Source organism: Populus trichocarpa, chromosome 2, assembly GCF_000002775.5.
Source record: "Populus trichocarpa isolate Nisqually-1 chromosome 2, P.trichocarpa_v4.1, whole genome shotgun sequence".
NCBI classification, from domain to species: Eukaryota; Viridiplantae; Streptophyta; class Magnoliopsida; order Malpighiales; family Salicaceae; genus Populus; species Populus trichocarpa.
In genome coordinates, this window is record NC_037286.2 from 17,032,407 (window position 1) to 17,049,269 (window position 16,863).

The 16,863-nt window shown below is 33.1% G+C and overlaps 1 protein-coding gene across 1 annotated transcript; it reads left to right on the forward strand.

The window, feature by feature from the left end:
• The first annotated feature begins 1,686 nt into the window (after positions 1 to 1,686).
• Positions 1,687 to 5,315, forward strand: LOC7478838 (probable E3 ubiquitin-protein ligase BAH1-like 1). Its single transcript, XM_002302672.4, has 6 exons — positions 1,687 to 2,106; positions 2,883 to 3,127; positions 3,249 to 3,503; positions 3,952 to 4,089; positions 4,749 to 4,807; positions 5,026 to 5,315. Exons 1-6 carry the CDS (start codon positions 1,947 to 1,949, stop codon positions 5,129 to 5,131), a joined length of 963 nt encoding a protein of 320 aa, XP_002302708.3. The 5' UTR covers positions 1,687 to 1,946; the 3' UTR covers positions 5,132 to 5,315.
• Positions 5,316 to 16,863: the final 11,548 nt, after the last annotated feature.

Genomic DNA, 16,863 nt, shown 5'->3' on the forward strand with positions numbered 1-16,863 from the left:
ATAACTACTAATTTACCAACTAAGAATTCATTTATCTCACCATTAAGTAATATTTTAAAATGTGTGAGGAAAACATTGTAGTTTCTTCCACGTGTATCAGTGATTGAAAGTTTTTTTTTCCATGCCTTTCACTTTACTTATTATTAATATATTATATTATATTATATATTATATTATATTATATTATTTTTTTATTTCTGTTGTTTTTTTTTTGTTTTTTTAATTAATCTATTTAATTATCATATTTTTATGACACGACCTTACAGTCAGACCTACATCTAAGGTTATTAGATTTGGTATTGCAACCAAACCCACTTAAACTTGAATCATGCAAATTTAATGTTATTATTAATATTATAAATATTACTTTTAGATCAGGCGTTGTAGTCAAATCCAAGACTCTTAAATATAGCTTTGTAAAAAAACCTAATATTTTTAAATTTTATTTTTATTTTATATTTTTTTATATAAAAAAAAAATATTAACCACGGGAGTCATGTAACTAGTAACAAATGAAAAGGAAAGCAATGTCGGTGATAGCGAATGCTTTCCTTTGACAGGTTTAAAGTTGGCAACTTAATTGCATCTCGTCGGCTCGTGAGCTGTGAACGTCTTTCTGGATAAATTCAATTATTCAGCTCTGAAATTACTTGGCCACATGCACCGCATGATTAAACTTGAATCATTTTATTTTTATATATATAATTATATTTATTGATGCTGAAAATTGTAGAAGAAAATGGGGGAAAATACAGGAATTCCTGACTGATGCTTTATTCTTGATGATGGACAAAATCAGAAAATTTGGAGGTGTTTGAGAGTGTGGTTATTGTTGTTTTTTAAAGTGTTTTTTACTTTAAAATACATTAAAATAATATTTTTATATTTTTAAAAAATTATTTTTAATATTAACGTATAAAATGATCTAAATATACCAAAAAAATATTAATTTAAAGTAAATAAAAAATTTTAAAATTTTAAATTTTTTTAAAAATATTTTTAAAATGTAAAAATAAAGATGATGCAAGCCTCTGCCCTTGAAAAAACACGAGTTCCCTGGGAAACCTCCTTAATTTGGTGCTGCAACAGGCCTTCTTGCACTTTCATGATTAAATATTCTGAAAATGAAAATGATATTAAGCAAGCAAAAGAAAAGAAAAGAAAAAAACCTGAGTGCCAGTAGTTGTTGCTAGATATTGTAATACAATCATACGATGCAAATCACATGAATGAGTAACTTGTTGTCAAAATCAATCCTTTTATTATCATTTCATCAAATACTTTTTATTTCATTTTCAAGCAAACATCCTTAATATTATTTCTTACAACCTTGATCTCAAAGTCAAAACTAATTGTTTTGAAACAGTCACTGCTTCACTTACAAGGTTTGGTTTTTTTATTTATTTTTTAAGAAAAAAAAATTGATTTTCTTGTCTCTGTTACCTAGATTCGAGCCTCAGCGTGCACGTCTGTCATTCTTACAGTGTCTTACTTGCCTACTAAGCTTGCAGGGTGTTTAGTGGATCCGGAAATTAGTTGTGGTGCGTGTAAACTGGCCCGGACATCCCGGGTTAAAAAAAAAAATTGATGACAATACTCAATAAGGCAGGAGATGTGTCGAATATGGATATTAAAAAGAAAAATCTCTTGTAAAAAACAACTAGTAAATGATGGATATGAGGTTTGGAGGAAAAGATTCGTAGTATCCAAGAAATTGACTTTTTCTCTCGGTCATCTCCTCAGGTTGTCCAAACCGTTGAACACCCAGAGACAGAGACAGAGACAGAGAGAGTAGCGTCTTCCCCTTCCTTCCCATCGGATAAAAAACAAAGCAACAGAGAGCATTCTTAATTCCTTTCTGCTAGTATTTTTGTGACATGAGAATTCATGATTAGAAAGATCAAAACGACAGGCTAACTTTGGAGTGTTCATGACAAAGAAAAAACATGAAGTTTTGCAAGAAATATCAGGAGTACATGCAAGGCAAGGAGAATCGACTACCTGCGGTTGATTTCAAAAAGCTCAAAAAGATATTGAAGAAGTGTAGGGAAGACTTTGAATCGCACCAGGAGCATGATGGCCAATCCTGTCCTCACCATTGTTCTGGTGCTCAATTCTATTGGACGTGATTTTTGTTTTTGTTTTTTTATCTGTTCTAGTGGTTACTTTAAAGGGATGTAATTAGTTTCATGGCTCTCGGTTCTTGTGCTATTCCTTTTTATTGTATGATGGTATCTTATTGCGGGTTGATTTGTCTGAATTTACAGAAGAGTGTGAGGTTTTCCAGTATTTGTTTCGTAATATTCTTATCAGAGTGCTGTTCTCATTGGTTTTTTTTTTCTTCTTCAAAAGTTGGAGAAACCTCCAATGAGTTTTCATGTATGGAACTTAACGGTGGGTTGGAGAAAATCACTTCTCAGTTGCTGATTCTGCTAAAGATTAGGAGTTAGGACTGAGATGGTGATGTTAGAGACTAAATCAACCTGTTTTTTTTTTTTTTTTTTTTCCCAATGGAAGCAGATTAATAACTCTGTTTACTTTCCAACTCCTTGTTAGATTGTCATCTTTGCCTTCTATGAGTTCTTGAATGTTTTCTGCACAAGAAAGTGAGTGAGTCGTGAAGCTTTTTACATGGTAAAAACTCGTTTCTCAAATTTCTGATGATCAATCTTTAAAACACAACATGTGATGTGTAACACCAGAATTCTGATCTGTTATAGTCATTGCAGTTAGATGCAAGACAAAAAGAAAATTTATTTCATACTTCTTCATGAAGTGGAATCCTATGTTATTTGTTATAGTGATTTTCTTTTTCTTTTTTTCTTTTGATAGGTTGGTTCTTGCTATCTGTTATTCCTTCTCTAACTTAAATTCACTTGTAGTGTGCGATGGTACCTTTTTCCCTTCCCTTCTCAAGGAAATGTCAGCGGTAGTTGGTTGCTTCAATGAACGAGCCCAGAAATTGCTTGAGCTGCACCTGGCTTCTGGCTTTCGAAAATACTTCATGTGGTTCAAAGGCAAGTTGCAAAAAAAACATGTTGCCTTTATTCAAGAAGGCAAGGATCTGGTTACCTATGCACTGATCAATGCTGTTGCAGTTCGAAAAATACTAAAGAAATACGACAAGGTATCTTTATCTCAAACTAAGATGATTGGGATACCAGTACTTAATTCTGATAATGTGTGATGTGAAATAGTTTCTATTTCGGGTTATCGAGCTTCAAAAAATCTGCTCTCTATGGTTACAGATCCATTACTCCAAGCAAGGACAGGCTTTCAAGTCAAAAGCTCAAAGTATGCACATTGAGATCCTCCATTCCCCATGGCTTTGTGAGCTTATGGCTTTTCACATCAATCTAAGGGAGGAAAAGATCAAGTCAAACAAGGTCCCTGCCTTATTCGAGGGGTGCTCACTAAATTTTGACGATGAAAAACCATCACTCTCTTGTGAGCTTTTTGACTCCGTCAAGATTGATATTGATTTGACATGTTCTATATGCTTGGTAAGTTCCTAGATTTCATTTTGCTATAGAACATGTTCTACATGATATCCAGTAGTTAGTTGCTTAAAATTTGATGTCTCTCCCAAATCTTTGATGAAGCGAATGACAGAAAATCCACTACTGGATTCAAAGGCCTAAAATTCTAATATACAATGACTGCAGCAAAGCTAGTATAATTTGTTGACTGTTTTTGAAAAACATCATTTGTTCATGAGATACCTTATGGATTGATATACTAACTGCAGCATCTCCTTTTCTAGTTCTGTGTATCATTCATAACAAGTTATATCGTAGACTAATCTTACTTTTGACCTGACAGTGAATCTGTGGTGAATTTGGAGATATGGCCTTTTACAGTGAATCTGCAGCATGCACATTGACTTTATTATCATCGTAACTTTATTACCGGTATCTGATTTAGATTGATTGATATCTCGATTGATGGCAGGATACAGTATTTGATCCAGTTTCACTAACATGTGGCCATATCTTCTGCCATATGTGTGCTTGCTCTGCTGCTTCAGTGACCATTGTTGACGGACTGAAGGCAGCAGAGCCTAAAGAAAAATGCCCTCTTTGCCGGAAGGTTAGTTAATTATTATCTTCACTCTTTATTATTTCCTGTAAAGCATCATGCCCGTTAACCATTTCTGCAATTTTGCTTTCAGAGGATTTTAAATGATCCTTTTGAAATTAGGAAATTAGACTCAGAAAATGAAAACTGATGCTAGTAGACAGGTTCTTGAAGGTTGGCCTAACATTTCTACAATCCATCGCCTATTGGTCATCTGAATTCACACTTCGGTCCTTGTTTTTGTCACTGGCATTGTGATGTAGATGGAAACCCAGGCTATCCATTCTGGTTGAGCTATTTCCTTCCCCAGTTTTTTGAGTTGGCATGATGCACAATATCTTGATGAGCAGGATTTTTTTGCCTCCCTTTTCATTGTCAAGCTCGTCGTAGATTCTGGTCTAGTCCTTAATTTACAAGTAATAGAAGTTAGATGGCATCATGTTGGCACTATGCAGCAAGGTGGCATCTTTCATAGAATATTGGAAAATAAGTCGAATTGCGAGTAATGCTGGAAGATTCAATGAAAACCATGAAGTTTAAGATGCATGTTGCAGTCAATTACAATAGTAGTATGCCACTTCCATTTCCTTTTATTAGCGGTCTCTCTCTTTTTTTCCTTTTTCCTTTTTTTGGTTACTCCTGATTTTCTAACCATCTTCTTGCTATTGTAGACTGGAGTTTATGAAGGTTCCCTACACTTGGAAGAGCTTAATATTTTATTAAGCAGAAGGTATCCTTCTCTCTTCATGACAAATCAGTTTGTTTATAATATATTCAAGATTCTAGTAATTTCATGTACTTCCCCACTCGGAGGAGGATGAAGAGGGGCTGGAAGAGGACTTCAGCGAAACGGAAGGGAAGAAAAAGGGAGGGACTGACATTCTTCCTTTGTTTTCTATTTTATATGCCTACAACTGATTTATTGCTTTCATTGGCGTGTTGGAACAGTTGCCATGAGTATTGGGAGCAGAGACTTCAAACAGAAAGGATAGAGAGGATTCGGCAGGTGAAGGAGCACTGGGAATCTCAGTGTCGGGCATTCGTGGGTGTCTAGTCAGGCATTTCTTCTCTCAGTAGTCATTTGATCTAGGCCTCTAGATAATATGCTGTAAATATTTTCCCAATTCCCATAATGTTATTGTGTTAAATGTCCGCCGTCCCTTCAGCCAGGATTGCATTTGTGTTTGACGCATTTATTGACTAAGCAAGAGTTTCCTTCATGGTTTTTGATGTACAAATGCTGCTGCAAGGAGTCTCAACTTTCAAGTTTTTGGATAGGTTTGTGTTGACCAGAACATGGTGACGTTGCATGTATTGATTTACAACCTCAGAGACTGAGATAACAGATTAAATCGAACATGCTTTGGCAATTTTCCCCACCTCTTTAATGAAATAATGCAGTAGACTATCTTGGTCATGCATGATTCTGCTCATTATGGAGAGGTAATTGAGCTTCCACAAACTGCGGCAGTATGGCAACTCCAAATTATGGCTGCAAATAATTTGCAACATTACGTAATGTCACTTGAAGCTCGGGTATGAAGGGGCTCTACAATTTTACTGGTCTCGCAATTAGGCCCATCATGAGGATACCGGTTCGTAAGATAACCAACCCCATTCAATCAAGGATACCGAACGTCCTTCCTCACCGGTCTAGCGACATCAATGAGCATTTATGACAGTTTTTTTGCCGATACAAGTTGTAAAGCTACTGTCACAGGGACAAATTTTTCGTTGAAAATTCCAGTATCCACGCGGCACTCTAGTCTTGTTAGACTAAGTCTTTTCTTATTTTTTTCACTTGAGTTTATCTACAATTATATGTTTCACTCCCGAGAAGGTTCTTACACTTTAACTTGTTATAAATAAGTGGAATTAACACAAGTAACAAGATAGAATAATACACAAGATATAAAATTTTCAACCTTTATTATTATCTTAACAAAGAAAATACAAAAATGTGTTATGCCATGATACACGGTTAAGGTCTTCCAAACCTATTTATAGACAAATATGAGAAGTTAAAAAGGATATAACTATCATCCCTATCTTTTAGAAAGTAGAGGGACATTTTCTCCTTCATGTTTCTATAAACTTAATGGATGATTTTGACCTATGATTTCATGATCTTAGTGTCTTGAGAAAAATTTTTAATTATACCTCTATGTTCAGCATACATGACCAGATAATTTGGACACCCATTTATCTCATGAAACCATGATCGTAATCGTCGTAACAACCTACTACACTACTGCAACTATAACCTATTAGCAATAATACAGCAGCAGCAGCAACAAACAGTACTATCTCATCTCCTTCATCTCTATATAGCTTCATAAACCAAAACTCTGCAACAACAACATTACAGGAGTAGCAACAGCAGCAGCATCACCGAAGCAGTAGCAGCAACAACATCACAACATCTCCTAACCAAATCTTGATCAACTGTTGTCACGCCAACATCCAAGATTGTAGGGAAAATACTCCAACGGCTACTACACTCCAGAACGACAACTCACTATACATGGAAACTATAGCTGCATGCAAATCATAAACAAATCAGCCTTCATAATCAAGAAAATACTCCAACGGCTACTACACTATAGAATGGCAACAAATCAGCCTTCATAATCAGGAAATCCTGTAACTATAGAAACAACTGTAACTATAGAAACAAATACAACTATGGAAAGTCAATAGTTACTTTGTTTCTTATTTATATGTATTTACATCCTGCACATATTGTAATTGTGTGCTTACGCCTTATTTTTATATATTAATAAAGGAGAAGAGAATTAATTCAACTACCATCTTTGCTGCTTTGTTCTCTTCCTCTGCCATATTTTTCTCTTAACCCACATCCTGTTTGTCTAACTGTCAGCCCCTACTACTAGTTATGTTGTGTTTTGTGCCAACCTAGATGGCCCATTACCTAAGCCCAACATTCATGTCAAGCCAAAAACTCATGGCTCGTATGAACTGTTGCATGTTGCTTATCGAATTCATTGTTTTTGTTTGGGAGAGTTGACACTGCCCTTTGCTACTGAATTTTAGGTAGTGTGCATTCATTTACGTGTCCTTGTGCCTAGATTGCTAACAAACCACCCCCACTAGAAGATGATGATGTCCTCGTCGTAATAGAGGTAAGGTATTCCTACACTTTGTCTTTGAATTGTCATAAATCTTTGTCTTTTTCCCACAAAGCTTTCAAGTTTGTCTCCTATTTTACTAAAAACTCAGTTTGTCTATTCCTCTTATGTTGGTTGATTCAATGATGCTCTATAATCTTGACAATACCATTTTCAAACTATTTGTGAATCATTAAATGAGCTCTTTGTGACTTATTTCATTCTGGATCCTCTTGGTCTTCATGGAAAGGTCTCAAATAACTTACATAAAAAGCTAGATGAAGTTTTAGCCTCTTTAGCAGCTTTAATCTATAGGCAACAACCTATTTTTTTTTCATGATTTTGAAAGGTCCATCATATCTCGGCACCAACCCTCAATGCTTTGACTTCCCTATAATTTTCTTCCAGATTTATAGAGTTAATTTTAGCAGCACCTTATACCATCATTGAATTCCAATAGTCTTCATTTCTAGTCAGCATAATTCAGCATCCTTTTTCTTTCCTTACACAAGCTATCTCGGGTTTGCTCAAACAATTCTTATCTTTCCAAAGCATACCTATACGTAGCTGGACTTTTCCCATCAAATTTTCTCATAGCAATCTCTATAGGAGTTTAAGGCTGCATCTCCAAAACCAACTCAAATGGACTTGCTTTTGTTGCTGAGAACTTTTGGAGATTGTAGCAAAATTGTGTACTATCCAACAATTCCAACCAGTTTCGCTTCATTATTGTCACATGGTGTCTCTTAGATATTCTTTAAGCAAATCATTTATCCTTTTTATCTACCCATCAATTTATGAATGATTGGCACTAGAAAACTTAAATCTTATCCTTATTATGTTGAATAATATTGTCTAGAACCTGTTTGTAAATTACAAATCACAATCACTAACAATAACATAAGGCACTCCAAAATATTTCACCACATTTTGATAGAACAACCCAGCAACAACCTTAGTTGTACACACTGTCGGGGCAACCACAAACACTACATACTTGGTGAATTTGTCTACGACAACCATGACGGTGTTTATGCCATCAACTTTCAGAAATCTCACAATGAAATCCATCAAAACTGACACTCAAGGCTTCTTTTTGTCGTAATACCTTGTCTTGCTCACATACCAAACAAGTCCTTACATAAAGCTCAATTTCCTCTTCCATTTTTGGCCAATAGTATGTTTGGGACAAAATAGCCCGTATTATTTCCCTTCCTAGATGTCCAGTACACTACAAGTCTTGCGTCTCCGACACCAAGTACTTCCACAGTTTCCCACTTGGCACAAAAATTAAATCTTATTCTGCATAGAGGAGATCATTTTCCAGCTAATATCTTCGGACTTTCCCTTCTCTAACAAGGTCAATCAGCTTCTTGTAAGCTACATCATCCTCAACAGCTTGACGAATTCATTTAACATGTCTGACTCCACCTGCACAAGAGCAAAAATTGTAGCAAGCACCTTATGCCTGCTAAGAGCATTTACAACCTAATTATGTACCACAAGTTGTATTTCATATATACACATATATATCATAAAATATATATCATAGAAAATCAAAATAAATACTGTAAACCCTCGATTATAATTTTTCTGGGTATTTAAAAGATGAGAAATTTAACCAATAGTAAAATGGGTTAAATTAAATTAAAGAAACCTAAATCAAGATAAAAATAGTGAAATTAATGAAATGAAAAGTGAATATAGTACTAAATCATTGAAAAGAAAAACATTTGCGAGGACAAAATAAATATGTAAGATCAAGAGAGGTCATTATTCAAATAACAGAAGGTTGAGAGTTTATGTATAAATGATAAAAAGGGGTGGGGATAAATGTGCAATTAACAAGATGTTAGAACTATAAATATCATTTTATTTTCTCTCTTGGAGGGACTGGCAAGAGTAAGAGAGAGTTTAGAGAGAGGCTGGAGAGAAGATATATTGATGGTAAATCAACCGACAGCTATAACTCCATCTTTCACCGTTGGATCAGCACGATATTCGGGTATGTTGTTCTCATCCATGTCGTGTACATTGTCACCGTAGGGATTTTCTATATCAGTCCCTGTTTGAGAGATACCGAGGGAGGAAACTATTTGGGAAAATACACTTCTGGACAGTTTTCTTTGCTGTCTGTTTTCTCCTTCGGCCACCGTTGGATTAGGCTATAACTTGGATATGTTATTCTTCCTGATTTTTTCTAGATTCTGAACGGTGGAGATCTGAAACAAACATTCGGTATAGAAGTTGTGTATCTCGCACAGTAGGTCTGCAAGTTTGAGGTCAGTTCGGTTAAACCCATATTTCTGGAAATTTCACCATTTGATGAAGTTAATATTTGGATATGGTATACTCATAATAATGCATTATAACTTGACAATATAGATTGTTTGGAATATTATTCGTTTGTTATTTATGGTTGATAGAAACTGTGTCAAGGATTGTGTTTAGAAGAATATTGTTTGAAAAGTTTGTAAAATCGACAAGAATGTTTTATTTTGATGTTAGAAGGAAGATTGAAATAAATAAGATAAATTGGCTCTTATAAAGATATTATTTTTTTACAGTCTTAAACGATATGTGATATGGCCAGGGGTTGAGATGATAGAGAAAAAAGTTAAATTGTGGATGTTGTGTGTAAATGGAAAGGTTGATGAATTTGGACAGATTCGTCTCCTAACTTTTGGAGAGAATTCGAGTAGAAGGATGAGAGAATTAGGATCAAGTTTCTTCATAGTAATTGTAGTTTTGGATGTTACCTAACTAAGAAATTGGTCTTGCTTAATATAGAGCTGTAGAACCCCAGCTATGGGTCATCAACCAAGATTGGATCTTGACAGGCCCTGTAGGGTAGTGTTTGTTGATGAGCAATTTTGACTATCTCAAAGGCAAAATTGGGTTCTCCTTCCTTCAAAGAACTTGTAGCCTCGTGTATTAGCTTTCCAACGAGACTAATCTCGCTTGAAACAGAGTTTTATAAGTCTAGATATAATTAAAAATCTGATAAGTGTTCAGACAGTAACAGTTCAATGTCTAGACAGTAACAGTTGGATAGTAACAGTTTAATATTTAGACAGTAACAGTTGGACAGTAACAGTTCAATGTGTAAACAATAACAGTTCAAATGTCTAGACAGTAACAGTTGGATAGTAACAGTTCAATGTCTAGACAGTAACAGTTCAATGTCTAAACAGTAACAGTTGGATAGTAACAGTTCAATGTCTAGACAGTAACAGTTGGACAGTAACAGTTCAATGTGTAGACAGTAACAGTTCAAAGTCAAACAGTAACAGTTGGAAAAGTCAAACAGTAACGGTTCAAAGTCAGACAGTAACAGTTGGAAAAGTCAAACATTAACAGTTCAAAGTCAGACAGTAACAGTTGGAAATTGAACAGTAATAGTTGGAAATTGGACAGTAACAGTTGGAAATTGGACAGTAACAGTTGGAAATTGGACAGTAACAGTAGACTTTTCACGTGAATACTATATAAAAGAATTGAGTCATACGAACACTTGCACATTGAGATACTAACTCTGAAAATATACATGATGTATGTATATATGTTATTATAAGGAAATGAACATGCATAAAAAAGTAACATATGAGTAATGGATGAATATGGATTCTCTATAATATCGGCCTGAAAGAATGATAACTATGGTTGGATAAAGGATGACAACATTAATGGGTGTAATGAGAAAAACGTAAGATATAAAGAAAGAAATGATTGAAAGATAGATTTATAAGCTATTGATATGATTATTATAAAACATATCCTTGAATGAGGAAAATTTTTGAGATGAGTCTGTGACTGCAGGAGGGACCACTGGTGTGGTGCAACAGCAGCAACAGGGGAGCACGAGTAGAGCTTCTACTGCAGGTAGGTGACTTTCACCTTCCTTTTAAATAATGTTGAATAATGAAACTACTTTATCATGAATGTTACTGTATTGTGTTAATTCAGATACCAGACTGTAAAATGCTTAAATGTTAACAAATGGTTGACTAGCTTCGGCTAAAGGCATCTGAAGAGATGACCTTGAACAATGAAATACCTTATCATGAACGTTGTCGTATTGTGTTAATTCAGATATCAGATAACCAAATGCTTAAATGTTGACAAATGAATGATTAGCTTTGGCTAATGGCATCCGAAGGGATGACCGGGACAAACGATTGATTAGCTTTGGCTAATAGCATCCGAATGGATGACCGGAATAAATGAACTATTAGCTTCGACTAATGGCATCCGAAGGGATGACCGGGACAAATGGTTGATTAGTTTTGGCTGATGGAATTCGAAGGGGATGGCCGGGGTGAGTGAATAGTTAACCTCGATAAATAATGTCTTAAAAGAATGGTCGGATTTAAGATTATAGTTGATTGCAAGAATTGGTGCATATATATGTACTGCAAGTTGTGTATACCAAGAACATGAAGGAACTACAAATGTCACGCTTCAAACATGAGATAATGTTAATGCTTCGTTAAACTGCCAGACCATTTTCTTATTGTTGTTGTTGTTGTTCTTATTATTATTATTATTATTATTATTAAGTAATTGCATTCTTGTAAATGTTTTGTACTGCAGTAGGGACGTCATACCAACAAGGTGCCTAGGAAACCCGATACACGGGAATCTACTTTTGCAAGGAATAATGTAGTTGCATTCTACATCATGATGTATTTTATATGAATCAATGTACTGAATGTATAACTATTATTAGATCCTTTTAGATTAAATTCATGATGACTATTTGTAGGATAGAATACAAACTCATGACTATGCATGTATATTTTAAATGCGAACTTCTAATCATGCAAACATAATATTATGAGTTTATGTAAGATTCATTTTTAAATGAAATGTTGATTGTTGTTGATGTATGGATTATATATTGATGATATGAAGGGAACATGTTCGCCGATTACTGACACGGTGTGTGTCAAGTAAAAATAATAATTTACTGTTGTTTTGGGCTTGAAAAAGCTGGGTTGTTACAAATACACCCAGAAAAATATTATCAAACATATATATTTCATAAAATATTTCCAGCCATATATATATATATATATCATAGAAAAAGATTATTAGACATATTTTTTCAGAATACTTACCAAAGATAACACATAGATATAAATATGATGAAAAATCTAATTTAAATAAAAAAAAATTATAAGTTGTTCAAATACTCAAAAACATATACTTACATCCAATATAGACTCACTAACATTATTCGTACATATACATATTTTTAGAGCGCTACAAGTTAGAAAATCAAACATAGATAGAGTATTAAGATTTGTGTGTGGCCTTTCACACAACCTAGTGCTGATATTTTAACTTGTTTAACTCAAAAAATTTATATCAAATTTATATGTCAAAATTACTCAAAAACTCACATTAGATTTATATTTCAAAGTCACACAATGACAAATCAAATATACAAACAAATCATATTTATTTTAGATATAATATTATTTTTCTAATAATTCAAATACTTTCAAATAATATTTATAATAATCACTCACTCCATATCATACACACATACCCACATACACATATTTCATAAATACGTACAAGATATATTTCATACACAGATACATATATTATACAAATACTTCCAAAAATACACTTATACCAAATACTTATGCTTAAGTATTTCCAAGAAATATTATTACTCAAATACACATATTATACAAATACTTCCAAAAATATACTTATACCAAATACTTATGCTTAAGTATTTCCAAGAAATATTATTACTCAAATACACATATTATACAAATACTTTCAAATATATACTTATATCAAATATTCACACACACACACACACACACAAAAATATTTTCTCACACGTATGCAAAATACATATACCACATATATTATATCCAATAATATACTTATATCAAATATTATCACATGTATGAAAAACACATATTATATATAGTATATCCAATGATATATTTATATCAAATATTCACATACATATATATTTCCTCACATTTATATCAACATAACAATAAAAAGAGTTCAAGAAGACAAAGAGGAATCACAACAAGACGAGAAGGATCCTAAGCTCCACATATTATGGGGGTTTAAAAAAAATAAAAACAAGATTACAGGGTTTTAACAAAACCATATTACAGGATTTTAACAAAAACAAATTACGAGATTTTAACAAACTAGGCAACAAGGTTTTAACAATACCAAGCTCTGATACCACCTTTGTCACGACCCGAATCCTGGGTCCATGACCGGCAACGCAGGAGCGGTGTCAAAAAGACACCCCACCTACGCTAAGTCTCAAAACAGACATATCAAAAGAACAATTTATTCAAAAATACGCAGCATTTCATAATCTTCAGAAATATTATATTATTCAAAACTGATGAAACCAAAAGATAGTTTAAAACTCCTCATCAGTAATTAAAACAAAAACAATAATCCATAATACTCATTACATTGTCAAAATCCAAACTTAATTAAAACAAGGTAATAGTGGAGCGTCTAAGACATCAAATCAAAACTAAAAGGAAAGCCTTATAAAATAAGCAAGGCATACCGACCAAAATGAAGAAGCAGGAACACTCAACAAAATCCACCTGTTAACAGAAACTAAGAACCTGAAATAATATTAAGAATGAGGGGTGAGTTCAACCAACTCAGTGAGGGAATAATATTTAATATATATTTTAGATATTTTAGATATTAATAGTTTGCAAGATGATTTATATTGATATACATATACATATACATATACATACTAAACATATTATCATAACGTAGTGGAATACATGTCAGAGATCAGATGACACCCGAAGGTGACCACTGTGGGATGATCAGTCGCCACAAGCTAATGCCTCTCTCACCAGCTAGGTATACAGAATACTATGTGCACATAGGCTAACTACTCTCCGTTAGCATGGAGTTACTGACAAGTCCCATATCAAGGCATAATAGATATTCATAGAATCATCAAAGAAACGTATATCATATCAAATATAATTTAATTCGACAGATTACGAGTGCAAATTCAAGAATAAATGAGTACTCGTAAAATAAAGCAATATATATAAATATTCAAGAAATTTACTGGTTGTACTCATCGTATAATCAACATACATATTTATTTATATTATATGCATATTAAAGATTATCTCACTCACCCGGAAGAATATAGATTAAAAGGAATATCAGATGAAAAACCCGAAAAACCTATTGAGGATCGTTAGGAGAACCTACAATAAATATACAAAATAAACTCAAAAGCAACTCAAAGCAACACTAATAAAAGATTCCAATGCATAAAAGAAAACCAGGTTTAGTCTCCTAGGTTTAGGGACTAAAACGACAATTATCCAAAACAGGGACCACAACGTAATTTTACCAAAACTAGACCAAACTGTAAATACATAACCATAATGAAATTTCACCCATAAACCATCCTTAATTCTGTCTAGAACGAAACAGGGACCGAACTGTAATTTTTATAAAGTTTAGGGACTAAAATGTAAATTCCTAAAATTGAGGGACCAAACTAAAAATATTCCAAATCAATTATCAAACTGAGATTCATCATCCTAAACCTCATAATAACACTGTCCAGAATCTCAAAATACATTTAGGGGTCAAATTGTAATTTTTCCAAAGTTTACTGACTAAACTGAAATTTTCATAATCAAGGATCAAAATAAAATTTGGCCATCTTCAACCTCAAGACCATTCTGTCCAGATTTTCCAGCAAGGTAAAAATGAATTTCTTAACCCATAAAAATTAATTTAAACAAATCAACTCACAAATCCTTATTTCTAACAACATACTAATTAATCACCTAACATTAAACCCTTAATAATCATAAATCAATCTTAACAACATAAACTTCTAATCCTTATAAACCCTAATCTCTCTCTCTCTCTCTCTCTCTCTCTCTCTCTCTCTCTTTTTAATCCTTCCATAAACAAATCATAATTAAAAGTAACATGAGAGTGAATCACTTACTTGCTACTTTCACTTTTCTTAAACCCAAAACTCAAGATCAAAAACTAAAATCCTTGGTTTGACGAGGAGAGGGTCACGGCGGCTACAAGACTTAGAAGAGAGAACAGTAATTCTCTTACAACTTTTCCTTATATACCTAGGTTAACTTAGGTTGGGTTTGGGCTGACTTGGGCTTGCATTTGGCCTAAAAGTTTGGGTCTTACACATACTTTCCTTGCAAACCAACCCATTTCATTATATACCAAACATCTATCAAGTATGAAAACACTTAATCATGTGTTATTCAGAGGGTGGTTTTGGCACTAACTTTTCCTTATAGATTTATAAGAAACACTTGTGCACCCATATTTCAACCACATTCAATCCAAAAACAAATATAATTTCTTGAATATTTAGGAATTCTAAGAAGCAAAAGATACAAACATCAAAGAATTCCTCGACAAAACTAGGTTGATTATCCATATAACAATCAGGATAAAAAAGAACATTTTAAAATTGGTAACAAATGAGATCTTACTTCAACAACCTTAAACACTTTATGACCAAGGATTTTTATTTAATGCATATGATATCTTTTTCATAATTTCTCGAGAGTTGTAACTAAATATTGCATGAGAAATTGTGTTTGGGTTTGTCAATTGGGCTCATAACATTGAACGCGGGGAGGAACCAAACTAAGATTTTGGAAATAATTATGAGCCCAATTGTACCTTAAAAAACTAATATTGAAAGACAATGCAGATTCAATGTTAAATTAAATAATTATCGGATGAATTTACATAAAAATTAAGTTTAGGAACTTAATTAGACTTTTCATACACCAATTTGATTTAACTATATGCCCAATTAAAGGTTTAATTAAGTTTAAGAATTAATTTGGGTCAAATTAAAAAGAATTAATTAAGTGCAAGGACTTAACTAGACTTTTAATATGTAAAATTAATTTTATGAGGGACTTAATTAGGGGAAAAATAAGTTTGGAAACCTGATTTGAGCTTAATTAAGAAGAGTGAAATTTTAGAGGACCAGATTAAATTTTTCCAAGCTTAATTTGGTGAAATCAAGGACAAAACTGCAAGCAAATGAAAGTTTAAATGTTAATTAAGGGTCAAATTGAAGAAATTCAATACCAATGATCGTTTTTGTAAAAGCGTGTAAATTATAGGATCCAATTCGGTTGAAAACAAAGATGAAATTGAAGAAATAAGAAGTTTAAAGGTCAATTTAAAACAAAATTGAAAATATCTAAGACCAGAAACTAAGTTGAAAAACATGCTTAAATCAAGGAGTGTTTTTGAAACTTTTCATGGGTGAAACTGAATTAATTCTTAAAATTAAAACTCAATTAAAGATCTAATTGAACAAATTAAAAGATTGAGTGCTGAAATTAAAAGAGGAGATTTATAACCTTATTTAAATTAAACAAAAAAAACAGTGTCATTTCATTTAAATAAAATGATACGTCTTTTTATGTGTTTTGATCAAAATAACATGTTTTGGTTCAAAATGATGTCATTGTGGTCAAACGACAAGTCAAAAAAATAATGCCAAATAACAAGTAGTCTGGCACTATTCATTGTTTTTTTCTTCTGAACCATAAAAGCTAACTGAGAAGCCCATTTTCATAGGCATTTAATGCATCACCCATGCTCC

What these genes read in the sequence shown, in the direction of transcription:
- LOC7478838 (XM_002302672.4), top strand. Translation starts at nt 1,947, where the DNA reads ATGAAGTTTTGCAAGAAATATCAGGAGTACATGCAAGGCAAGGAGAAT. An exon ending in TGACATGTTCTATATGCTTG is followed by an intron (nt 3,504 to 3,951) that starts GTAAGTTCCTAG and finishes GATTGATGGCAG; the next exon opens with GATACAGTATTTGATCCAGT. An exon ending in AATATTTTATTAAGCAGAAG is followed by an intron (nt 4,808 to 5,025) that starts GTATCCTTCTCT and finishes GTGTTGGAACAG; the next exon opens with TTGCCATGAGTATTGGGAGC.